Source organism: Xiphophorus maculatus, chromosome 20 (assembly GCF_002775205.1).
Source record: "Xiphophorus maculatus strain JP 163 A chromosome 20, X_maculatus-5.0-male, whole genome shotgun sequence".
NCBI lineage: Eukaryota > Metazoa > Chordata > Actinopteri > Cyprinodontiformes > Poeciliidae > Xiphophorus > Xiphophorus maculatus.
Genome location: NC_036462.1, coordinates 16,426,729 through 16,451,177, shown reverse-complemented (window position 1 = coordinate 16,451,177; position 24,449 = coordinate 16,426,729). Strand labels below are relative to the sequence as shown.

At 37.3% G+C, this 24,449-nt stretch overlaps 1 protein-coding gene across 3 annotated transcripts in view; it reads right to left on the bottom strand.

Moving 5' to 3' along the window:
* The window catches only part of LOC102217242 (metabotropic glutamate receptor 2-like), a 36,064-nt gene extending 16,438 nt beyond the window's left edge, over positions 1-19,626 (bottom strand). Inside the window, exons 1-3 of one of the 3 annotated variants that reach the window (XM_005796911.3) lie at positions 19,536-19,626; positions 18,871-19,399; positions 12,202-12,820 (exon numbers count right to left, since the gene is read on the bottom strand). In XM_005796911.3, coding sequence (XP_005796968.1) covers positions 12,202-12,708 — 507 coding nt within the window. In that variant the 5' untranslated portion in view covers positions 12,709-12,820; positions 18,871-19,399; positions 19,536-19,626. Of the gene's footprint in view, positions 1-12,201; positions 12,821-18,870; positions 19,413-19,535 lie in introns of those variants that run through there. The other 2 variants (XM_023324922.1, XM_023324921.1) reach the window with 2 other exon arrangements.
* Between the last annotated feature and the right edge of the window lie 4,823 nt (positions 19,627-24,449).

Here is a 24,449-nt window from a genome sequence, read left to right as displayed (position 1 = left end):
GTGCACACTATATTCGTAGTATTACACTTTTAAAATTCTGCAGTGTTTTTTTTATCTCAAACTTTTTTCTATGTCAGGAAACAGATGTCAGTTTTGAACGAGGCCGCAGAATCACAAAGTGCCTTCATTGGGTATTAATATATGCAACTGTTCACACATAAGGATTTTGTGAAAGTACATTTTCCAATCCAGCATTTGTTTTTTCAAATCAAGTAGTGTTATCTTGAAATACCTTCATATCCCTCTACCCAGACTAATATATTGATTTTCTTGTGAGTTTGTTGGTGCTATGACCACCAGGATGAATAACAAATCCTTTTCTGAAACCTCAGTGTGCAATCCATGTTAAACACGAACCTGCTGAAATAATTGTCATGCATGGTTGAAACAGGAAATCTCTGCAATTACTTTCTCACAGAGCATTGTAGAGGCATGACAGAGAGTCAGTAAAAACCTGTCATTCTGCAGCATACCTCAGGAGACACAGTAGTGATTAGTGAGAACCCATGGGCTTCAATATGGTTGCTTCCTCCCTCAAGCATCATTGTATGCCTGGAGGTTTTCCAAACAAGGCTTCCCCACAGATCTAATTGGAAGCGTCTACACTCACACTGAGTGCCATTCAGCTCACTTATTCTGCCATCACATTATAGTCCGTTTACAGCAGAATCACTTTTTTTGTGTATGATTAATTTCCTTCGCTTGTTATTTAACAACCTATTCTGGAATGTCAATCAGTTAGACCACTAATTTTAAATTAACAGCGATCTCATATATTTGCCAAGGAGCTCTCCTTAAATGTCATCAGCTTATTAAGTGAACTTTAGCAACTATATTGAGTCAGACGAATATGAGAAGGATGTGCCATTTTTTGTCTCTGGAGAGACTCAGTCACATTTTTTAAATCTGATTGCAGTAATAAATTATGCAAAATCAACTTTTTGAGCTGGAGGTCATGTTACAACGTCATTTCCTCATCAAACACATACATACTGTGTACCCAAAGCTCCACCCTGGAGCTGCAGTCTCCAGCCGAGTTCCCACCCCACAGAGCACCCCCTCTCCCACTCAGCTCCTTTAAACTAGCAGCAGCAGCAATTAGCAAAAACCTGGTGGAACTACACTTATCACTACTTTTAAGTCCAAAATTTTATTGTTTTTTTCTTCTTTCTATTTTATTTAAAAATGCATCCTATCTTGTTAGACTTTCCTTCATCTTCTTACAGTGGATACCTGGTCCTTTTCATGCTCTTTTTAATCTGCTCACCTGCAGCACAACTGAAAGATTTGTGGGTACCGATGATAAAGACTTGGAAAAAACCTTTAACTAGATAATTTTTTATCACAGCATTTAAATTATACCTTTACTTAATTGGATAACAAATAATTATTGGTACAATAAACTTTTTAAAAATCATGTAATTGACACATCTTTACATTTGTGGGAAAATTGTGTATAATTCACAGATTTTAGGAACTCCAAGCAATACAACCTGTTTCTGTGGTTACGAGCCTTTACTCAGCTCCATTTTTATCTTGCCATGAGGCACACGGAGGAACATGGTTGGATGGTAGAAAACAAAACATCTCTAAAGCTTAGTGTTGGAAAAGCAAAGAGTAGACTCTTGGGGTCAAATGGTATCCATACCAACCATTAAACACTTTCTACATGCCATGAACAAAGGATAAATACATGGAATAGCTCCTTATGCCGGCTGTTTAGTATGATGGAGGGCCTAATTCTCTTCCAAAATCCCTGAGAACTTTGTTAGACTCTAAATAATCATGAACTCATCATGAATACCATCAGATGTAAAATAAATACCAAGTTCACTACATCAGAAAACTGTAAATGGAGTCTTTTAGTTAGATAACACTCCAAAACACATGGTCAACTTAACATAGAAATGGTTCAAGAGATACAAACTCAACAGTTTTCCCTGGCCATCTCAGATTACAGAGCTAAAAATCCTATTTTAAAAACATTGTGCCGTGAGCAGAAGAGAAGAGAGAAAAAAAGAAAAGCCAGGACTCTAGTTAATCTAGGGAGATTGTGCAAAGAGGAAAGATCAAAGATACCTTTCTATGCGCCAAACTTGTGACATGTAATAGGAGAAGACTAAGTGCTGTCCTACTTGCAAAAACAAGTAGCGCAAATCGTTAAAATAAATTTTGTAACCTGTGATCTTGTTAAAGAAATATCTTAAAATTAGTTTTTTTGTCTTCGCTGAATGCATGTATTAGCAAATTTTAAGCATCTTCACCAGTGTGACAGCAAAATTGTCTGTATTTAGTATTTCTGTCAGTTTCTGTACCTGTGACAATGGCACCCTGAGTAAGGTGTTCTGTCAATGTGAAATAAGTATGAAATAATTCTCTTAAGCTTCATGGTTAGTGTGACCAGCTTTCAGACATAAAGCCATGCTTTTGTACTTCTTTACACCAGAATTGAAACAAGCAAAACAAATCTCTAAATTAAACAAAAACTTAATTATTTTGTCTAAAAATACCGACATTAACCTGAGTGCCTAAGTTTGCAGACCCCAAACGTGACTGAAACAATAAACTGCAAGTAATGCAGATCTGCTCCCAGCTCCGGAAGGGGGAAAATGGAAGAAATATGATGTATTTAGGTATGTAAATTACAGCTAAGAATCTGTTTTTTCCCTCTAGCTCTCTGGAATAATCTCCCCGCAGGGATCATATTGACAGATGCAATTTCATCCTTCTAACACCTCTTTAAAATCATTTTTTTTATAAGCAAGCTGTTCCATGCCTCTAAATTGAGTTATATCTGTGCTTCATATATTTATGTTAATTTTTTTTCATATTTTATTTCATTGCATGTATGTATTATTAAGTACAAATACTTTTTACTTGCTTTTAATCTCCATGCACTGTTGATACTTTTGAAAGTAATATGTTATTATTATAAATGTTGTTGTGATACAGTAATTACTGTGTAAGAACCTGCGTCAAATCACAACCAGAGATTAAATCTATTTTTAAAATTTAGATTCTCACTAAGATTCATTAATTTAATCCTCCCATCTACTTATTTATCTATATATTGAGAGTTAAACTATGAGCAGTTCTTTGTCAGTCAGGCAGTCATATTTGCATCATAAGGTAGTTTTCTCTTGCTGGGTTTTTCTGAAAGGTCTCCCTCAGTATATTCCTGGAGAAGCCTGACAGCACACCTTTCAGGATGGCACTGAAGTGTGTGACAGCAGCCGTCTGTTCGTCCTCATTCAGTATTTCCCCCCTATTCTCAGCCGCAAAGCAGCAGCCACAATACTTGCTCAGGAGAACCTGATTGTACTACATCGTTTCTTGAAATAATACTCTGGGATTAACGATAATGAAGATGTACCAACCTAGATGATCGTATGCCTTGCAGAGAGTGTTTTCATTTAGCAAAAAAGACTGCATTTGGAAACCTTTTAAAAAATAATAATAATGACCTAATTAAAACAGAATGTTATATTATTGTAATTATGGCCACAGTCTATAAAGTTGATGTCTTGTTTTGGTTCCATTATTCAGAAGGTTCATTAGTGAGCCTGTATGACTCTCGCTCCGCAGTGTTTCCTTTGTCCAGCCGGAGTCTCTGAGCAATATCAGAGTCCCTGCTTTTATATGCAGGGAGAAGCCGCTAAAATATGGAGACCAATATTGAATACAGAGAGTGTGATTACTGAAGCAATGAGTCAAGATGAAAGCCTGTACAAAGTCCTTTCTCTTTGATTTTGATCACTCAGGAATGACTCTCATCAAGGTTATTTTTAACAATCTTCTGCCACAGTCAGATATTCAACAAAGTGCACACACAATCAATATTCAGTATGTATCCTGTAATTTAGAATTAATGACATATCGTATTTTTTCCTGTCTGTTAAATTTTCAAAAAGTGACTAACGAACATCTTTGCGTACAAAATTAGCTAAAACGATAGACATGATTTTCTTTTGCAAGGTGTGTAAAATAAAATATATACCTTACAAAGAGCTTGTTTTTCCCCACTTTCAGCACCAAAGAGCCTTCATCAGACCTATGCTATAGTTAAAAATGAGTCCTCACAGCAGAACTGCAAAGGTTACTGATAGTCCATCAATAACAGGAACAAATGAGCCACTGCACTTTGCTTTAGGCCAAAACACATATTTGGGTAACTTAATGGTAAGATCAGGGAAATGGGATCCCAGGTTAGTGTTTCTGCAGAAGCACTATGGAAAACTGAGGCACAGATGCAACTTCTGGAAGTCTCTTACTCATATGTCATGTGTCTTTATTTTTCATTTAACGTGGAGAGTCCACCGAATGCCCCTGGGGTCCCTGTCAGTTTGAGCTCTGCTGTAGCAACAATAGATGTCTTCTACTGCAACTGCAGTAGGGTGAGCATGTGAGGCTCACCAGAGACCCAGAAATACATGTGAAACATAAAAAACATATATCAAGTGCACAGTTTTGACTCCTACATACAAAGGGAAAATCTTAATTAACCATGTAAAAAGAAAGCAACATATTTCAACAAGATGGTGCATGGTACTTCACTGTCCACTTTTAAAGCTCATCTTAAAACCCATCTATTTTATTTGGCTTTCAACTCTAGCGGGATCTAGTTTTAAATTGTATGTTTTTGTTTTTAAACTGTAAGTTTTTATTTTATGTTTTTTTTATTGTTATGTTGTGTTTTGATGTACAGCACTTTGTATCAGCTGTGGTTGTTTTAAAGTGCTTTATAAATAAAGTTGGTATGGTATGGTATGGTATGGTATAGAAGTAGAGCTATTAGATTCACATATCCATCTGAGGTTCGATTCCTGGACCTTTGCTGCAGGAGAGAGCTTCCTTCTGTCGCTCTCTCCACATCTCCTGTCTAATATAAACGCCACTATTGTCACAAAAAATAAACATTTTCTAACACTGCTAATATAAAAAATGTATTATGTACAAACTGAATAAACCTGATCTTTAAAATTGGCTACATCAGGAATGAAAGTTCTATAAATATAGTAAGCTAACCAACATACATTTATGTATATATTTTAGAATATTTTGTGGCAGGAGGGACTGGTGTGCCTCACAAAAAGGATAAACATTTTGTTCTTCTGTCATGATGCCAACATTGGGAGCAAATTAATCTTCCAAGTAGCCAAGAGCAGGAAGAAATTATTTTGTTAATCCTATCTGACATAACATAGAAGAATCAGCAATGTTTTTCCATACAGTGTATGTAAATATCTGGTATCAAGTGTACATTTGCTATAACCTTGCTGTTCTTTGACTTCCACTGCTTGGCAGTGATTTTAAGGATGTGCTTTGAAAACTGCCAATTGTCAAATAGCTGACATTTGGCTGCCGGAGTGGTTTCCTTGGTAACAATCTTTTTATTATCCACCTCACATGATGGTGTCATCTTATCGCCATTCTTTGCTGTCATTATTACCCTGAAATGCTCCAGATTTTGCATCGTATTGCACCAAGTTACAAAAGTCCTGACTAGTTTTATCTAGCTGGTCTTTAATTGCCAGATTCTTGAGAGTCCCTTTTTGTACAAAGAGACAAAGACAATTTTTTTTTATTATTGGAATTAAGTATGGAGGTGTATAATCAGCTTGAATAAGACATAAAATATGTTTTACACAGTGAATCATGCATTAAATATGTATTTTAGTTGCTACGGCACATAATTTTAAAGAAATATTTACAATATTCAAAAAGTAATATCATTCAAAGACACCTTGCTTAACGTTAATAACAAAGCAGCAAAAAAACATAAAATCTTGAAAATGTTTTTAAAATGGGGAACTTTACTAGCAGGGTTGAGAATATGGACTTGGACCATATAGTTGGTGCGTTCATGTCTGTGGGTCACAGCTGTCTGATGAGAGCCTGATATTAGTGTCTGTGTTACTGGCAATGCACTGGGAGAGAGGAGCCTATGCCAACTGGCTTGCAGAGACTATTTCAGGAACAAGAAATTCTTCACAATAAACCTACGTCTATTATTTCCTCCCACCAGCAAAACAAAACTCATAACAAAAGCAACCTTTCAAGTAGTTCTCAAGACTATATGGATACAGTTTAGTATTGCCAGCTTAAAGCTTTAAAATGCTACTTCTTGCCCATAGCATTGTTTAAAGAAACTATATATTAATTCAGCAATAAAATGTAGAACTCTTTCCACATATGTAGTGCATTCTAAATAACAGCTCCAGGCTGTGAATGTAGACTGACCTGTGATATTGAGAACAACAGCTCTAAGACAGATAAAATGAACTGAAGTGCATCCCGACGCAGATAAGCTTGCAGTATAATATGATAATAATCGTGACTCCAAACAACCTTGCAGTCATTACAGAGCTTTCCCTGATGCTGAATGACATTCGGATGCGATAATTAGAGAGCGGCGATGTGCTCTCCGAATGCGGCTACATAACAGTTTCAAGGAGAGCATCACATGGTAAACAAGAGCTTTTTGAAGTCAACACCAAAGCAAGATTTTTCTTCCATCTGTAAAACTCTGAGGAGGCAGAAACTCAATAAAGACAGACTCTCTCCTCCCCCACCGCATCACACTCCAGAGGAGCTAATAAAGCACAGCAAACCAAAAATATTAAACTTCAAATACACGGCAGGACAGATGTTATAACCTCAAATTATTGAGAAGTTTCTCAGCAGGCTTAACAGAGGTATGAAAGGGTTTGTCTAATTTTCTTGCAGGATTTTTCCGGTGTTTTTGCTCTTTCCACTTGGGCTGCTATGATTCACATAGACTAAGTTTAACTACCATGCCTGGTGAAGGTTTTTGTATGCCTTGAAACATCTATATGGTTCCACATTACAAGCACACTCTATGTATTTTATCAGGATTTTACATGAAAAAGCAACGCAAAGTGGTGCATTAGTAGAAGTAAAACAAAATATGGTTTTCACATTTTTCATTGCGAAAGAATATCTGCGGATCTCTGCAGCTTCTTGCCATTCTTGTCTGTTTTTTGATTAATGCTCTCTTTTCCTGGGCTGTTAGTTTCAGTAGACAGTCACATCTTGGCAGGTTTGCAGTTGTGTCATAGTGCTTTAATTTTTGAATGATGGATGGAATAGTGCTCTGTGAGATTGTTTGATATTGTTTTTATAATCTATCCTACCCTGTGTATTCCTGACCTCTGAACCTTCACAGAGATTTAATTAAATGTATGGCTCTGTTGAGTATTTTCTTTTTATTTAGTAGCATCACAGTAAAGTGGGTTGAATAAAGATGTAACACTTTACACATCTTTATTTGTAAAAAAAAAATGTTTGTTTTAGAAATATTCCCAACTTTGTGTTAGTCTATTCCATACAATCTGAGTAAAAGACATTTAAGGTTGGTGCATATAAAGTTCAAGGGGTGTATAATTGCGAAACACTGCATACAATTAGAAAGATTTGTTGTTTTTCAGGGATTAATGCCACAAGATGTGTTATTTTTCATTTGTAAGTTCATTGTGAGTAAAGTGAGTTTACGTCCAGGAAAAACTGACCTATGACTCTGAGCCATTTTGCTTTGATTGTTGTGTAGTTTCTGAGGCAAAGAAACCACATGCGGATTTCAAGGCTCATCTCTCATATTCATTTTTATCAGTCCTGGAAGCATGTTAGAATGTAGCTGAAAATTATTTCATTGTTCTTCCTCACATTATTTTTCTGGTTTAAATTCATAGCTGTAAAAGTGTGTGGGCTGCTAAGGAGTCTGAGTCATCACGCTCGGTTGGTTTATATAGCTAACATCCCTGATGGCAATTAAAACTACTTCGAAGAACTTGAATAGGGAGAAGAAATAACAAGGATGGCAAAATGCATTAGGATGAGTAAGAGGGCCATGAAAGTTTCCAAAAAAAATTGCTGGGCTAATTATGAGCTGATCCCTTTGTGGGTAATGAGAAGCTTGTCTCCCACCATTGCTGCCATGGCTCATCTTTGGCCCTGTCACAGGCAGGTGGACACATCCCTGCCAGCCAACAGAGGAGCAACCCCACAGATGGGAAAAGCTGCTCTTCTCAAAGTTCCCCAGGATGGCCCCTGGCACTCGTCCTCCTCACTTTTATAATGCCCTTCATCTTCACAAAGTGCTTCATTGGGACAAACAGAGACTGTGTAAAGCAGTGACCTCTAAAGAAAAAAAAACAAAAAACAACTATGGGTTTCAAGCCATTCTCTCACAGCTCTGTCCATTTTAATGCCAGGAAGGGAAAGCCAAACAAAAGGTCTCTTCAAATAGAGGCAGAAGAGGTATGTATTCAAATACAAGAGAAAAAGGGAAAACTCACAAAAGCTGAGAGTTTCCTTTGGAGTCTCTGCTTGTTGAAAAGCCATTCACACAGAGATATGCAAAAAAGAAATAAAAAAACATGCTGGTCTTTTTCTAAAACATCGCTTAAAAACATTACAGTCGTGAGAGATCCATAGAGGTGTGAGAGAAAGTCCTGTTTGTAATAATGGAGGCTTTAAATAAGCCTAATATGCTGGTGGGTATCCTCTATTCAGCCTGTCAGAGTCTCAATTCAGCTTTAACCTGCTGAGATCAGGCTTTTAAATACGCAGACTCTTACAAGAACTTAACCAACAATGAATCACACTGTGGCTGCAGCAAACAACCCAGACAGGAAGCAGCATCTTCCTCTTTCCTTTCTGGGTGCCAATTAGCCGTGGGACAGTATGAGATTCTCACAGTATGGTAACTTTACATAAAAAACACCACTATACCACGCTATTGACACAAAAACATAAAACAAAATGCATGTACTAAATAAATCTGGTGACACATTATACTCCAATATATATATATATATATATATATATATATATATATATATATATATATATATATATATATATATATAAAAATATATATATATATATATATATATATATATATTTTTTTTTTTTTTTTTTTTTGTTAGATTTTGCTCTCAACTCCCAGTTGGGTCATGTAGGTACTGGTCTGAAGTAGTTTGATGCAACAGGAGGGTGTGTGAGAGGAACGGACCTTATTCTGATAGCGGCCAAACATGCACATATTCATACACCGATAAGCACATCAGCAGGCAATGTGTGGTTAAGTGGCTTTGCCAAATCCACACTGACATCCGGCAGGAGAGGAAGCTGGTACTGAACCACAACTTTCTGATTGCAAGACAACTACTCCCAATGAGCTGCGGCTGTCCAACAGACAATAAAACAGAGAGGATAGCAGGCAACTGTCTTTACATTTACGAAACAGTGATAAATAACATTTCATCCGTCATTCCACTGTCTAGTCCTGCCTATTCTTACAGGTCATAGAGATGCCCAGTGATTGATTGCTGGTCATTGGGCGAGAGGCGAGGCACACCCTTCACAGGTCCTCAGCTGATCTGGGCAACCAATAGACCGGATGAACAACGAATAACAACTTTTTAAACTATTCCCAACTGCTAACAGGTCCAGGCCAAAGGGCAACAAAATAAAATAAAAAATCAAATATTAGTCCAGATGTGAACCAGTCAAAATGTAGAAGGATATGTGTTGTGTAACAGATTTAATAATCAACAGTCTCAGCCTGTTTTAAGCTTTAAAGTAACCCACCCGTATCAACCATAAGCAGCTGAATACTCATGACCTCTCTCATTAGATTAATAATAGATGTGCTGGAATGGAGACCAGGAACATATTTTTAAAGTTAACTGGAGTGCAGCAGCTCCCTGCGTAGACACACACACACAAACACAAGCATGAGATGAAGATTATATGATAGTCACAGAGCTATAGAAGGTTTACTTCATTAGCTCTGCAGAAACCAGCAGGGATGCTGCTGGAAGTGCGTACTAGCTGAGCCAAGCACCGCTGTGAGTGTATGTAGTCTGTAAGCAAGAGATGGGTGTTTTACCCAATATTCTGAGGACTGTTTGATGTCTTTGTGTTATTTTCACAATAATCATTTAATGGTCACTTATCTGAGCTCATATCCATAACTTGGTATAATTATTAATTTTGCGCTTTCCTTGATATGCATTTAACAGACAAATAAAAAAACTGAAATATCATATATTCATCACTGTTTAACTACAGGCCCTGAAAGTTAGTTTATAAATAAGCTTCTAAATCTAAAGAATAAAAAAAACTAATTTAGAAACTTGATTTGGAAACAACTACAATGAGATGTTTAATAAAAAATAAGCTGAGGGAGTCAACATTGGGTATATTTGAAATTTCTATGTTGAGACAGCTAACCCTTTACATTCCTTTCAACCTACAGGCTTTAAAATCATCAGTTAATCTGACACGTAGAAACTGGAAGCCTAGACTCTTTTAATTTATCTAGAAACAGCCAACAGAAACCTTTCAGCTGTGAGGAAATAACAGTAACCACTGCAAGGCTAGCCTGTGCTACCCAACTGCTTTTTGAATGATAAAGAAATGCTCTGATCTGGAGTTAAAAGAAAGTGTAACCATATCATTCCTATTCACTATAACTAACACCTTGTGCACTGTGGTAGTTATTGTACCTAAGGGAGGTGAAAAATCATTAATTATGTTCAGACACTTACCCTCTGGCTACTTTTAATATGTGTGTGGGAAAGGTCAGGATGCAATTCAGAAATGAAATTACTGCCACAGTAATTTTGTGAATGTTGATGCTTCAAGCACTGGTGGCAGATTGACACAAACAGAATAAATTTACTGAAACTCTTTAGACTCAGAGAAAAGTTAGTAAAAAAAATGTAAGTATCTAAATTTGAGGGACTGTGAAGATGTGAAACTATATATTAACAACAAGAAGGATTTAATGAACAAGGTGTGTGATATTAGAGACTAAAAGTTTTAGATTGGAAAATTTGTTTCAGAGAGCCTGACATTCCAGACTGACATTTCTGCTGAATTTAATTATACAAACTCCAAAACAACAGTGTAACAACTTTAAGTATCTGTTTACCGGGACATGATTTGCACTGAGAATAATTAGAGCAGAATGTAGCACATCATTATATTGAAGGTATTCACATGCAAATTAGAGAAAGTGTTGAGAAAATTCAGCTCTTACCCAGAGGGGCTCAAATCTAACTTGACCAATTACAATAGACAACAAATAAAGGAGTATTTTTAATTATACTGCTGAGAATATTTTGCGATCGATGACTGTCTAACTGTCTGGGAGCAGGGGTACCAATCAACAATCATTTTTTCTTTGTTGGTATTTGACAGACTTTCTCTACTGGTGTATTTACCGGTAGTTATTATTTGTAGGTCTGTTTGGCTATAGGAAGAATAAAGATTAGAATGAAAACATGTTATTCACTCAAGCAATGTTAAATATTTAACCTTAATTTTGAAAACTCTCTGATTTAATGGGGAGTCAAATAAATGAACCTACTTACATTTTTGACAAGTCTTGCATGTCTTATTTAAGCCAATTCTGAGCAGTAATGGCTTGTCCCTGTACATGTGTCTTACATCAACAGACTCTTGTTTGAAGCATAAGCTTCAAACAATGAGGCATCCAAACAACATTTAATTTTACTTTTGATGGACATTTACTGAAGTTTCATATCTAGTTTAACTTTTAGTTTTGTTTAAAAGCATTCTTGCTGCAGAGCTCATTGGCACATTTTTCTCTAAACTGTTTCAATAATCTAGTGTCTTTATAAAAAGTGTGTTTTTTATCTTGCTCTTTTTTCATAAGCTGTATTTCCAAATACCTGTTACCTGTTTCCACATTGCGTGTAAATATCCAAAACTTAAATCAAAGGATCACCTTATTATGCTCATATACAAGTTATATGATTGACCTGAAAACTGACTATCAGTCTGAATAATTTACTGAAAAGCCTAAATGGCCAATGAACAGCTGCTGGGTTTTGTAACTGGATACATATATTGTTCAAAAAAGATAAATTTAGCTTCAATTGCTATTTTCTGGTGATTTATCTTGTTTTAAATAAAAATAATATTAAAAAGATTTTACATGAGACTGTTCACATATAGTTTAGGTCAGCATCTAAAGCACCTGAAGGTTAGAAATAATAACATGTTATTTGTTTGCATTTCAACAAAAATTCAAAAGCCTTTCGGGGTTTTCTTATAATTTAATTGCTGGTCTGTGATACCTGCTACAATTTTCTTTCTTTTTCTGTACATTTACTTGCAAATGTGAAGTAAATCAATTTCTCCACCTACTTGAATTGAAACGTCACTATAGGATCCTCCAATAACTCCAGAAATAGCCAGTGGAGCGTTATTGCCGATGGGTCTGGAGCCATCAGGGCAGATGAAGCCATCATCGTGCACGTCATCGAGGGACGACCTGACAAAATCCAAGGATTGCTCCAAACCGTAGGTGTCTTTAGAGCAGCTGTCCAGGATGTGGGTGCCCAGCCGGAGCCCGGGAAGGATGCGATCATTGGAGTTAATCTCATCGAGGGCAAAAAGCATGGCTTCCAGTCTCTGGATGCCCCGCTCCTCGTTGATTTTCCCACAGTCTTCTGTCCCTTCACCTTTCTCATGCACAGGGAACAAGCCCCCAATCACAAGGTCCCCGTCTATGCGGAGCTCAGGTTTAGCTAAATGCGGTAGTCTGATGAATGGCAGGGCCCCGGGTATCAGAACCTCCAGCAGGAACATGTGAAAGGGCCAATGAAGGGCAAAACTAACCTTCCAGTTGGTGCAGAGCACTGCATGCAGCATGGTAGGATCAGGTTGAAGGGTTGAGCTGGTCAAAGAAGAGATTGGCGAATGTTCACGAGGACTGAAGGCAGACTACTGTTAAATCTTCCGAGCACAGCATTTCTGGTGTTTTCTGAAAGTATGAGGGAGAAGCAATCACAAACAATGAATAGATTAGCTTTTTCATATGAACAGAAAAACCTTGATGAAGACGTGTTGAAGCACATAATTTAATAGTACATGAGAACCAGCTGGAGATCAGCCCGCGTAAGACTATGCAGTTGATGCTGATCCTCACATTCTACTCCCTCACCATCTTTAAACACTGTGTTTACTGTTGATGACTGCCAATTCTTTTCTAACCACTCGATCTCGGTACCTGAGATGGTCCTCACACATAAACATTGATCACAAGAAGCCCCAGGAGAGACTCTGACAATTGATAAGGATTTAGCAATCCATTATCGATATGACTAATCAATTTGATTCCTTTTCAATTCTCTTATCAATTCTCAATAAGTTAGGAAATGAACTCATTTTATTTTTTAATTCATTTAAAAATGTGCCATGGTGTATTTGATTGAACCAAAATTAAAGTTGGCTTAAAAAATAAGAATCCCTCTGTCAAATGAACATTTTATCATAAAATGCTGTTTGCACATCAACAGTTTTTGTGAATTCAAATTTGTATGTTTGTCTTTTCAGGAAGGCTCTTTCAAGACTTAAACTGTCTCTAGCTGTGGAAAACACTCTCTCGGATGTTATTTATTTTCACCGAGTCATTTTACTCTTCCCTGCCTCGATAAAAGATGTAGCTAAAAGCGTGCGAGAGCTCACCTCTGAACCAGCATCATTCCGGCTGTCCAAAAATTACGTTCAATAAATTACAATATTTATGAAAAGTTAATCTATTTTACTAATTCAGTTCACAAATTAACATTAAGTAAACAAGCCTCGTCGAGACCCATATTCTAATTCACTGAATATCACTGTAAATGTTAAGGTGATGGAGATTGTTCATACAATATGCTAAATAGGGACGTCCCGATCCGATCACGTGATCGAAAATCAGGTCCGATCACGTAGTTTCAGACTCGCTCGGAATCGGGTGATACATCCCGATCAATGATCAATATATGTATATTTATTCTAAACGCAAATGGGAATAATAACAGTTAGTATCTACCGTTATGTGGCGGTACAGAGTCAATCTGTCTCAAAACAACACATGCGCGACACTTTGCAACAGTGACGACCGTCAAGCGAAGCAGAATACGACATCAGCTTGAAAGGGGCTACTGTTGCTAATTTAGCGACACTGTCCCTTTATTTAGCAACTTTCCAGACCCCGAATTTGTTGTTTTTTAAAGCGACTAGCGACAAATCTAGCAGGCTTCTCGGATTTATTGAAGACTTTGTCGACTAAAGGGGAAAGCACCGATAACTGCCATCAGTACTTCAGAAGTACTGGCACAAAGTCAGTCTCCTCGTGAGGGAGCCTGCAGTATAGCAGAGGGGAGACCCGCTCCATCTCATTTTAATCAAAGCATGCTTCCGGTGATCCCGCTCTGGATTACATTGAATATAATGGAAAGATAGTTTGTCGCACCAAAATAAATCCCTGCATTTGATTCACACAGCCTCAGTCACTGATTCATCTCCTTCACTGTATGTACAGTACAGACCAAAAGTTTGGACACACCTTTTAATTCAATGAGTTTCCTTTATTTTCATGACTATTGACATTGTAGATTCACACTGAAGGCATCAAAACTATGAATAACACATGTGGAAATATGCACTAAACAAAAAAGTGTAAAACAACTGAAAATATCCCTTATATTCTAGTTTCTTCAAAGTAGCAACCTTTTGCTGTGATTACTGCTTTGCACACACTCTGCATTTTCTTGATGAGCTTCAAGAGGTAGTCACCTGAAATGGTTTTCACTTCATAGGTGTGCCCTGTCAGGTTAATAAGTGGGATTTCTTGCCTTATAAATAGTCATGAAAATAAAGAAAACCCATTGAATTAGAAAGGTGTGTCCAAACCTTTGGTCTGTACTGTAATTCTAATAGCTGTATTTTGGTTAAATATGATATTATGCAAAAATGAGTTCAGTGTAGGTTCAGATAAAGTATTTACATTATTATGTTTAAATTATTTTATAACGTTTATTTGTAGTTCTGAATGTTTCAAGTATTTTAATCACTTTTGCCTCGCCAGTGTTGATATTCATTTCTATACTGCTCATATCACACATGCTCAATGCAAATTAGGCCACCATCTAGAAACGTCTTCCTTTTTTAAATGTACTTTTTGAAGTATCTGATCAGGACTATGTATTGGCTGATATTTAAAATCAAATGATAGGCAGAAAAACCTTATCGGGACATCAATAGTTGTATGATTAAAAAATCTGGTCTTTATGGCAAAGTGGAAAGAATGAGAGGAAATGCGTAAAGAAACCTATAACAAAGCTTGCTTAAAGTTTGTCACGAGACATAAAAACGTGTTTGTGGAAGCATCATGCTGTCAGGAGCCTTTTCTTCAGCAGATGTGTCAGTAATTGCACTGAGCTAAATACAGTACAATTATATAAGAAAATCTGGAATGGTTTAGATATAATCAAATTCATGTCTCAAAATGGCTAAAGTCCAGACCTAAACATAACCACGACTCTGTGGCAGGATTTGAAAATTGTTCTTCACAGACACTCTCCATCCAATCTTACTGAACTCCTTTGAAAAGAACATGCATTCAAGTCTCTAGTTGTGCAAAGCTGGTACCAAGATATCCAGAGACTTTCAGCTGTGATTGCAGCACAAAGTGATTTGAAAAAGTGTGGATTGATGCTGAATATGCCACACTTTAGTTGGAAAAACTGACCACCATGCAACATTTTTCATCATTTTTGTCTCCTTCTTTCAATTATATACTACTCTATGTTGGTGTACCACTTTATTATTTTTTGAAAGTCTCGTAGTTCAGCATTTCAGCCACACTTGTTCAGAGTTACAGCACTCTTTAATGAGGCACACCAAAGCTTGCAGGCCAACCCCTTTATATATAAACTTTCTCTTTTAGTGGTTGCTATCTAATTTATTGGTTTCTGTCTGAAATAATGTACCTTATTTAGCTCGAGATCAAAATTTGATGAGTAGGAGACTAAGGGCTGAAGTTGTTTTTGTTGACAGACTGAAATCCTTTTAATCTTTTGAGTTTACTTTGCAAAGTGAAACTGAAACCGGTGTTTATTTTTTAGCGCACTGAGAAAAAATGAGATCCTCTTAGAGTGACCATATCAAACATTTATAGATAGTTAAGGCTCTACAGGGTATATTTTTCCAAGCTTTACTACTGAGATAACACATAGACGGCGGTTCACCTCAACGGCTGTGGTTGCCATAGAAACATGATGGGTAAAAAAATAAGGGTGGGACTGCAGGGGGAAGGTGGGCAGTGAGACATGTATGCTAATCCAGCTCCCCATCATGTTGTGTGGCTTGTAGGGTGTAGGGTGAAGAAAGGAGCGGATGTGATGTCTGGGTCAGGGAGAAGTGCAGGATCAAATGCACAAACCAATTTGATGCAAACATTGTAATTGAAATTTTTGAGTTATTTGAGTCAACATATTGATCAAAGCAGATGTCCGCTGTAATGCTTTCAAAATTAACTCCTTTCTGTCCAGCCCTGGCACAGAAAGGAGTTTTGTCATTATGCCATTGTCCTCTCCCTTTGAGCAGAAAAAGAAAATAAGATGGGTATCCAGTCTTAAGCTTTGTCACTCTCTTTATAATGAATGCAAACGTTTTGCTACTGCTTCCTGATTAGTAAGTCTGTAGCTGAAATGATCAGCTCTGTTCTTGTGACTTTATTTAACCTGAATGTGCCCCGTTTCCTGCGGTCACAGATGCAGAAAACCGTCACAGTTGGTGGGAGGTGAGATGCAGAGGCAGGCTACAAAAACACCCGTTTCTGCAGCTACACACAGATAAGCCCATATGGTCTTATACGTAAATTAGAACGCTTACACTCTGAACGATGTCTTGTGACGGCTTAGAAGATGTGCAACTATCAAACAACAAAGGAAATGTGGAAAAGGAGAGGGGGGAAAGTGTAATGAAAACCGGAATATCTTCCCAGATAAATATTACATCAGGGTTGTGGGTGGGAAACCTTACAACGCTCTGGTAGGTTTCACAACTCCTCTGCCCCTCAAAGAGGATTACACTAGAAAATGTACGGGGCTTGTGATGTCAACTAGTCTTGGATCTGCTGCTGCTTTGTGCTCTGAACAAGCAAGAACAGGTGGATGGCATTTCCATGCCATATTATTAGAAGTCGAGGTGAGAAAATAACTTGAGCAGTTCAATGTTAGAAGTCTAATTGCTCCTCTATGTTTTCTGCTGAAGCAGATGGCTGGAAAGACTGGGTCACAGTGTGAATTAATGGTCCAATAAGGAGCAGCCAATTAGGCTGACCTATGCCAACCAGGCCAAGGTTGGACATCCAGGAAAACTTCTTAAACTGCAAATAAATACTAGAGCACTTTATTTACAGCCATCAAACACAAAGTTGTCTCTAATTACTTGAAACGCAGACTAAATGAGAGGCGTGTCAATAGCTCACTTACGCCAGCAATAAACCAAATCTCTGCCTCCGACACCAGAGCAGTGTCTCAATAACATCATTAAAAACTATCTTGAAACGGCTGTCACACACTCACACCCAGCAGCCAATGGAGTCACTGTGCTCTCCAGCTGTCTGCGCTCAATATTCCCTCTGAAAGGAGAGTTCAAAAAGAAAAATAGAAAAAAGGCAGCGAAGCTTTTTCTCAGCTTTGAACCATCAGCTAATGCATCTCTGCTGCAGCCCTGGCACAGAGAGGAGTTTCTTCGTGAAGCCATTGTCCTCTCTCTTTGAGCAGAAACAGCTAATGTGTGAGATTTGACTCAGAGAAGGGAGTCAGAGATGATAGGTGACTGGGATGTGCAGCATATTACTAGCATGAAATGCAATGTTTGGGAAAAGTAGATGATAGCAGACGATGAATGTGAGAACACAATTTGTTTTCGTCAGTGTGTCTCTTTAATTGAAAGAATGCAAATAAATCATACTGTCATCTTAATTGATCTGCTGTAAATGTCAAATTATCTGAGAGTGCTTTACGTCTGTTTCCACTTTTATTAAACGCTTCAGCGTAAATGACGTGACATTTAATTCAGAGCCTACTTCACTGCACATGCATCCTTCAGACTCATGTTTGAAGCTATAATAACAGTAAAAACCCAAATACACTAAAACAGATGGGGGGGAATAAAAGCATATCCTTTTTACATATCTTAAAATGTAAAATAAGCAATATATGCTTATTTACGAGTAAAACAAACCCTCATTAAAAAAAGGGGTGGGGGGTAATGAAAAAACTGCATCTTTCATCACTCCATTTGCATGAATTCCATCATTATATAATCTCCAGCAGGGACTCAGTTTATCCCTCCACCTGGACTTGTCAGCTGCAGGAATTAGGATGCAACTGTGGTTGACCAGGAGCCAGATGATTGCATTTGAACATGAATCAGATGCATAATTTGATCCAAACCCACACTGGGGGGGGGAAATCTGGGCTGTCAGCCCGTTTAACTCCCAGAAACCACATTTCTTTGAGTAAAGAAAATAATAATAATCCCACCTGGATGTTTAATGGGGGGAAATTAGATTAACACAGACAGACAGACTGAGAGACAACAGGTTGACTTGTTTATTTTATGAACACATTACCTGCGCAGATATTTGAAAAAGAAAAAACATTCTTGAATTTGTCTTCTTCTCTATTAAAATGCTTCAATGAGTAAAGAATATTATAACGAGAATCATAATAGAGAGAAAAGATTGCCTTCACTACTAAGGACACAATTGTCTGACTGTTTTTTCCCCTTCTCTTATTTGCATGCTCAGCCAAACAGAGTGATATATTACAACCTCATGTTTATAACTGTTGCTTTACTGTATCTGCTGTGACATTTTTGGATGAAGTAAAATATTTGCAAAGTTCGGATATCTAATAAGTAATTGTGACGGATTTCCCTTGAAAACTCCGTAACAAGAAGATCAAAAGAACAAACAACTCGTCAAAAAACCCGAACCACAATGTAAGTCCAGAGTATTTCATAGTTTCTTACCCTTTTTGAAGAAGTATATCTCTGGATGTGTCCTCTGCACCAGCCGGGCATCGGTGATCTACACAAAACGCGCGTCGAGCTTCGTGAGAAAGAGCCGAGTCCAGATGTTGCTCACTCTGAGCATGTTTGTCAGCCAGCTGCAAGGGATCTGTCCTTGGTGCTGAAGTGCTGTTCTCACTGGTGAACTCCTCCTGACGATCCTAGAACTTCTGCCTCTCCCGCCGATCAATCGACCTTCACTCAGAGTAGAAAAGGAGAAGAAGAAGAAGAAGGAGGAGGAAAAAAGCACCGCTCAAGACGCCTCCAAAACAACCGGGATCCCACCTGTCCTACCGCAGAGGGACTCTAAATGAAACAGCGACGAGGTTTGACTTGGGAAGTTAAGGAGCTGCTGAGAAATGCTGCTGGAGATCAATTGGATGCAACCTTTCTCTGTGCCTCCACAGAAATAATGACGCGCCGATCTCTCCTGGCCACCCCAATTGTTTCCAGATTCGAGAATAATGAGCCTGCTTTCCAGTGGGGGACGCTGAGAAGACAAGGACAATAAAAACACCTTAAAATCAAGCTCCTATCTTCTCATGTGTCTTTTCACATACTTTAACCAACCCTTTCTCCAACCGAAATATGTCAAGTTATGTGAAAAACGTGAGTAAACATATTACACGAGATCTTTCCTGGGTTCAGCTAATTTTAGAAAAGGGAATCTGTTTTTCTTTCTCTCCTTTTTCTCAACTGCTCCGCGAAGGCTGACCAGGTCCTCGTTCACCTCCATCTCATTAAAACTGAATCGCTCTTGAGGTGAGTGGCGAAGCACTTCATAAACTTGAGAGGCACTGCGCATAGTTTGTTTTTCACTGCGAAAAGAAGAGGACAATACGCCCCGTGGCACACATGCTTACCGGGGAGGAAATGCTCAGCTGTCCTTGTTCTGCGTTGTCTTTTTAATTCACTTTAATTCAGTTCATTTATACGGCGCCAATTTACAACAAATGGCTCCAAGGTACTTTTACAAAAGTGCCTCTTTTCTACACGATAATCTCTGAGCTATGAAGCTGCTCATTTTATTGGTTCTTTCTAAATTACTGTGGGGCAAATTTTACTACTACAGTATTGCTACCAAATGTTTAAACTGAAATTTGGTTTAGATTCAAGCGAATGAAATGCATTGAAACACCTTAGAATTGACTGTCGACATACATAAACCACCTTTCTACAGATTTATTTGAAAAGTGCCAACGAAATAGGAGCACAGTTTTGAAACGTATCACCTTGATAAATGATTAAAATAAAAATATTATATATATTGAGAGTAATAAGAAATAATCTAACATTTTTGACTAAATGTGTTTTAAAAAGGAAATCTTAGATTATGAATAAATTAAGATACACATTTATTCTCATTCAAGGCTAAAACCAGACACACATGTGCTATTATCTCCGCAATTTTCTTAAAGCTTTTGTATTCCACGGATTTTTTTGTTTGTTTTATTTTTATTTTTTTCTCCTTTTCTTAAGTACTACTGCAAAACACGCTCAGTTTCATTTTTGGTTCGCTAGTTAGCCACAAAACAAATTGCGCTTTTCGCAAACTGCCAGAGATGATCGATATGAATCAGCCGCCAGTGGCGAGCGACGGGTTTAACCGGAAGTGCCCTTAAGTCACATTCTGACTGAGCCAAAACATTTTGCCTGAACCATAACAATATTACATCAACTACATTCCTGCTGCATAATTAGTGTAGAGTGGAGAAAGAGAGAATCATTTGCACCATTCTGTGTCTAAATTACCATGGCAATCACCTGTTAGGCTTTAGTTTTAGCTGGAAACATTCAACAAGCAACGGAAACTTATTTTTATTTGTGTGAATTTAGCATCATTGCAGTTTTATGCATCCCTTTTCTCCCCCACACAGACTGAAAAAGCACATCCCAATGCTTCACTGGAAAAAGGAAGAACCTTTTTCCTGAGTACAGTGGCAATTAAAACTGACGAGCGGGTGATGCTGCTGCTGCTGCTGCTGCTGCTTGTTGCATAATTTCCCCCAGCCAACACAAAAGGGCCAATTTTCTCCTGGAGAGAAAAAAAAAGAAAGAAGAGGAATTGTGGTTTACATTGCAATGGTTGAGGGCATGTGGGTGGCACGCAGAGTTTAGATAGGAACATGCCAATTAATGTCAGGCAAAATTACTGGGCAGAGGAGGAAAGTGCTTCAAGCCAGCGGTCAGCGCGCATCAGTCTCCCTGCTGCTTTTTCTGCGTTGACAGCAACTGAACAATTAGGCCACAATCTACAATTAATTCCCTCTCCATCTCGATTTGGTCATGGAAACTTTATAGACCTGGAAAGCAAGTAGTCTTTACTGTTTGTACCATAATGAAGTTGACTAATTTGTACCAATGTCATAATTTTAACTAACGAGTAAAGCGTGTTATTCAGGAGGTACTAACAGTGTTTTTGATGAAAACCTATTATTATTATTTTTTAATTGATCATTTTGGTGTGACAACTGATTCTAGAGTAGACATTATTTTAATTAGAAATGGCCTAAAAGACATAGCCAGTGTTTGATTGTTTACTTTCCCAGGGAAATTAGTTAAATGTTAAATTCTAAAGGTTATTAGATTTAAAAAAAAAATTGGATAAAGGTAAACCACCAACTGAATGATGAAGTCTTGAGATGTTTATACCTTCTGCCTTTGATTGTAAACCATTGTTTTTTTGTTATTGCTTTCTAAGAAAACTTGCCAAAGTCAAAAGAAAGCTTAAAGAAAAAACTGATCAAGATTGACTCAAAAGACAAATAAGTATGGTGGTGTGGACTCAATAAAGAAATTAGGGATGATTTAAAATTTTGAACAGAGCTGTGTTTTTTATCAGTTTTTGTTGTATTGAACCAATTAACATCGTGACTTTGAGTTACATTTGACACTAAAAACAAAAACCATAAGTTTTCTGCATGACTGATCCCTTTTTGTCTTAAAATGATAGCAACATCTGCAAAGACAGTCTCATTTACAAGAAAAACACTACATCTTATGTGCACAGGTTGTATATAATTTCCGTTCATAATTTCCTTCTCCTGTTTAAGCACAGGATATTAACCTTATTTCCCTCATCTTGTTACCATGGTGTCAGGAGTTACTTTACACGAAAGTTATTCTCTCTAGCTTATTATTAAGTGTCAAACTAAATTAGGGCAAAAAAAAAGAGAGAGACACAAATCGTCAAATTATCATTGACCTTGAAAGAGAGTATGTGCAATTTTGCAAATACAGAATTTCTAGATCCTTTGCACAAAATGTACAGTTAGAACCTGGAATATACTTGACAAAAAGTAAAGTGTACTCACTTTTGTAGAGGATTTTACAATTACACAGATAAAGCATCTCGGCGTTTACTCCCAAACTCATCTATCACATTTAAGTTTCTCCTGTGGGATCTTGACTCCATCTTCGGAGTAATCACCATTTAGATTAAAAATGTAAACACATCCTATAGATCTTCTTATTTGTGGATTATGTGATGACTAAAAGCTCATCACTTTGGTAATTAACAATCAAAGCCCAGTTTACAGTAGATTGATGGATCTCTGAAGCTCTGAGGATCTGGCTCAGTTTGTTTGTGCTTTTGTGTTTTTATCTGCTTCCTTGTTCTGTGAAAAAAAAACAAAAAAAACAAACAAAAACAAAACATCCAGGCTCAGCGAAATGACCGCTTGTCAGCAAAAGAAATCAGCTTAATGAATTGTTAGGCAGCTTAAAATTTCCATGAATGCTACTTTTTTCCTCGGATATCAAACTGACAGATGAGGCTTGAATATGCAAATTTTGTCTTGCAGAAGATCCCACTGCAGTGCTTGTATTTTACTTGATATTTCAAAGTTATTCCAACCTGTTTTCAACCAAGCTGGTTATCAGATTGTGGGCAACAGGTCATCTGATGCATTGTTTGTTTTTACCTTAAAGGCTAAACAAACTTGTAGAGTTTTTGGGTTTCTGATTGTAAAACCCAAAGAAAAACAAAATCCTTAGTCATCTCAAGAGAAAGTGGTTGACATCCACCGCACATTGATGACATTGAAAGTCATCCATCTTTTTAGAATGGTCTTGAATTGTATTAATCTTACAATTTTAAGAAGCTAGTCTCAACGTATACATACGAAGTCTTCACATAACAACTGGATTTATATTGAGATCAGATTTAACACAGATGAACTCCATTTACTAATTAGTTTGACTTCTGGAGGTAATTGGAATGGATTTTATTTAGGGATATAAGAATAAAGCATGCTTTTTGGATGCCTATTTGTAAACTAAATATCAATTTGCTTCCTTGCTACTGTTATTTGCAACATTCTTTTGGTTTAAAACATAAAATCCATGCTGGAGATTGCTAACAATGAGGGGAAAAAATCAAAATATTATATCCTAGTATGATGCCTTCATCAGATTAAAAATAAAATATTGCAGGGTGACAAAAAGCTGCTACCAGCCTGATTGGAAGTGATTTCATGGATCTGCTTCAGAACTTTGCTTCCACTTACAGTGATTTGAATATTAATGATTCGCCCACTTGTCTTGGATGCACACCGACTGTGATCACGTTCTCAGGTTGACAGGTGGAGGAGGTTTGGCAGGAAGAATGTTGCTGAATATTGATTCAGATCAAATGAAACAGGTGTGACACAAACAAATCTTCAACAGTGAGCAGAAGAAAATCAACATCGGAAAAAAAATGTGTACAAATATTCAGTGACAACAAGAAGATGAACAAAAAGTCATTAAGCTTGAAAGATCAATTATTATAGTTAATTCACAACAGCTTAAAGTGAACTTCTTTTCCGAGTCTATTACAAAAGCATTAATTATAAAATTATATAAACCATTAAGCTAAAATGCATCATAAAAGACCGTTTGTTAAATAACAAATCAGCATATTCTTCTCTAGATGGACTAATAAATAAGGGTAGTTGTTTGCAGGCATAATACAAGTCACCTAAGTCAAAACAAGCAGCCAACAAGAAGACAGAGCACATCGCCCCAATTCTATAATCCTTACACTGGCTCCCTGTAGCTCAGAGGATAGATTTTAAAATAATGTTGTTTATAAATCAGTGAATGGTTTAGCACCACAATACATTAAAGATCTGCTGCTGTTGTATCAACCTTCCAGACCCCTCAGGTTCTGCCTCTGGTCTGCTCTGCATCCCCAAAATCAGAACCAAACGAGGAGAAGCAGCATTCAGCTTCTATGCATTACAATTCTGGAACAAACTTAAAGTCTGCAAAACAGCTGAAACACTGAGTGCCTTTAAACTCAAATAAAAACCCACCTGTTTAAATGGAACATTAACCAATATTTTGACGATATTGATGATGGCACTCGTCAAAATGTTATGTTTGTCACCGGTTTCTCAAATGTCAACTGCATGTTGTTTTATGACTTTTTTGTGTTTTTGTGATGTAAAGCACTTTGAACTGCCTTGTTGCTGAAAAGTGATGCACAAATAAACTTGTTGATTGAACAGGTACAATAATCACACACAATCTGAAGTAAACATTGTTCAACAAACCTT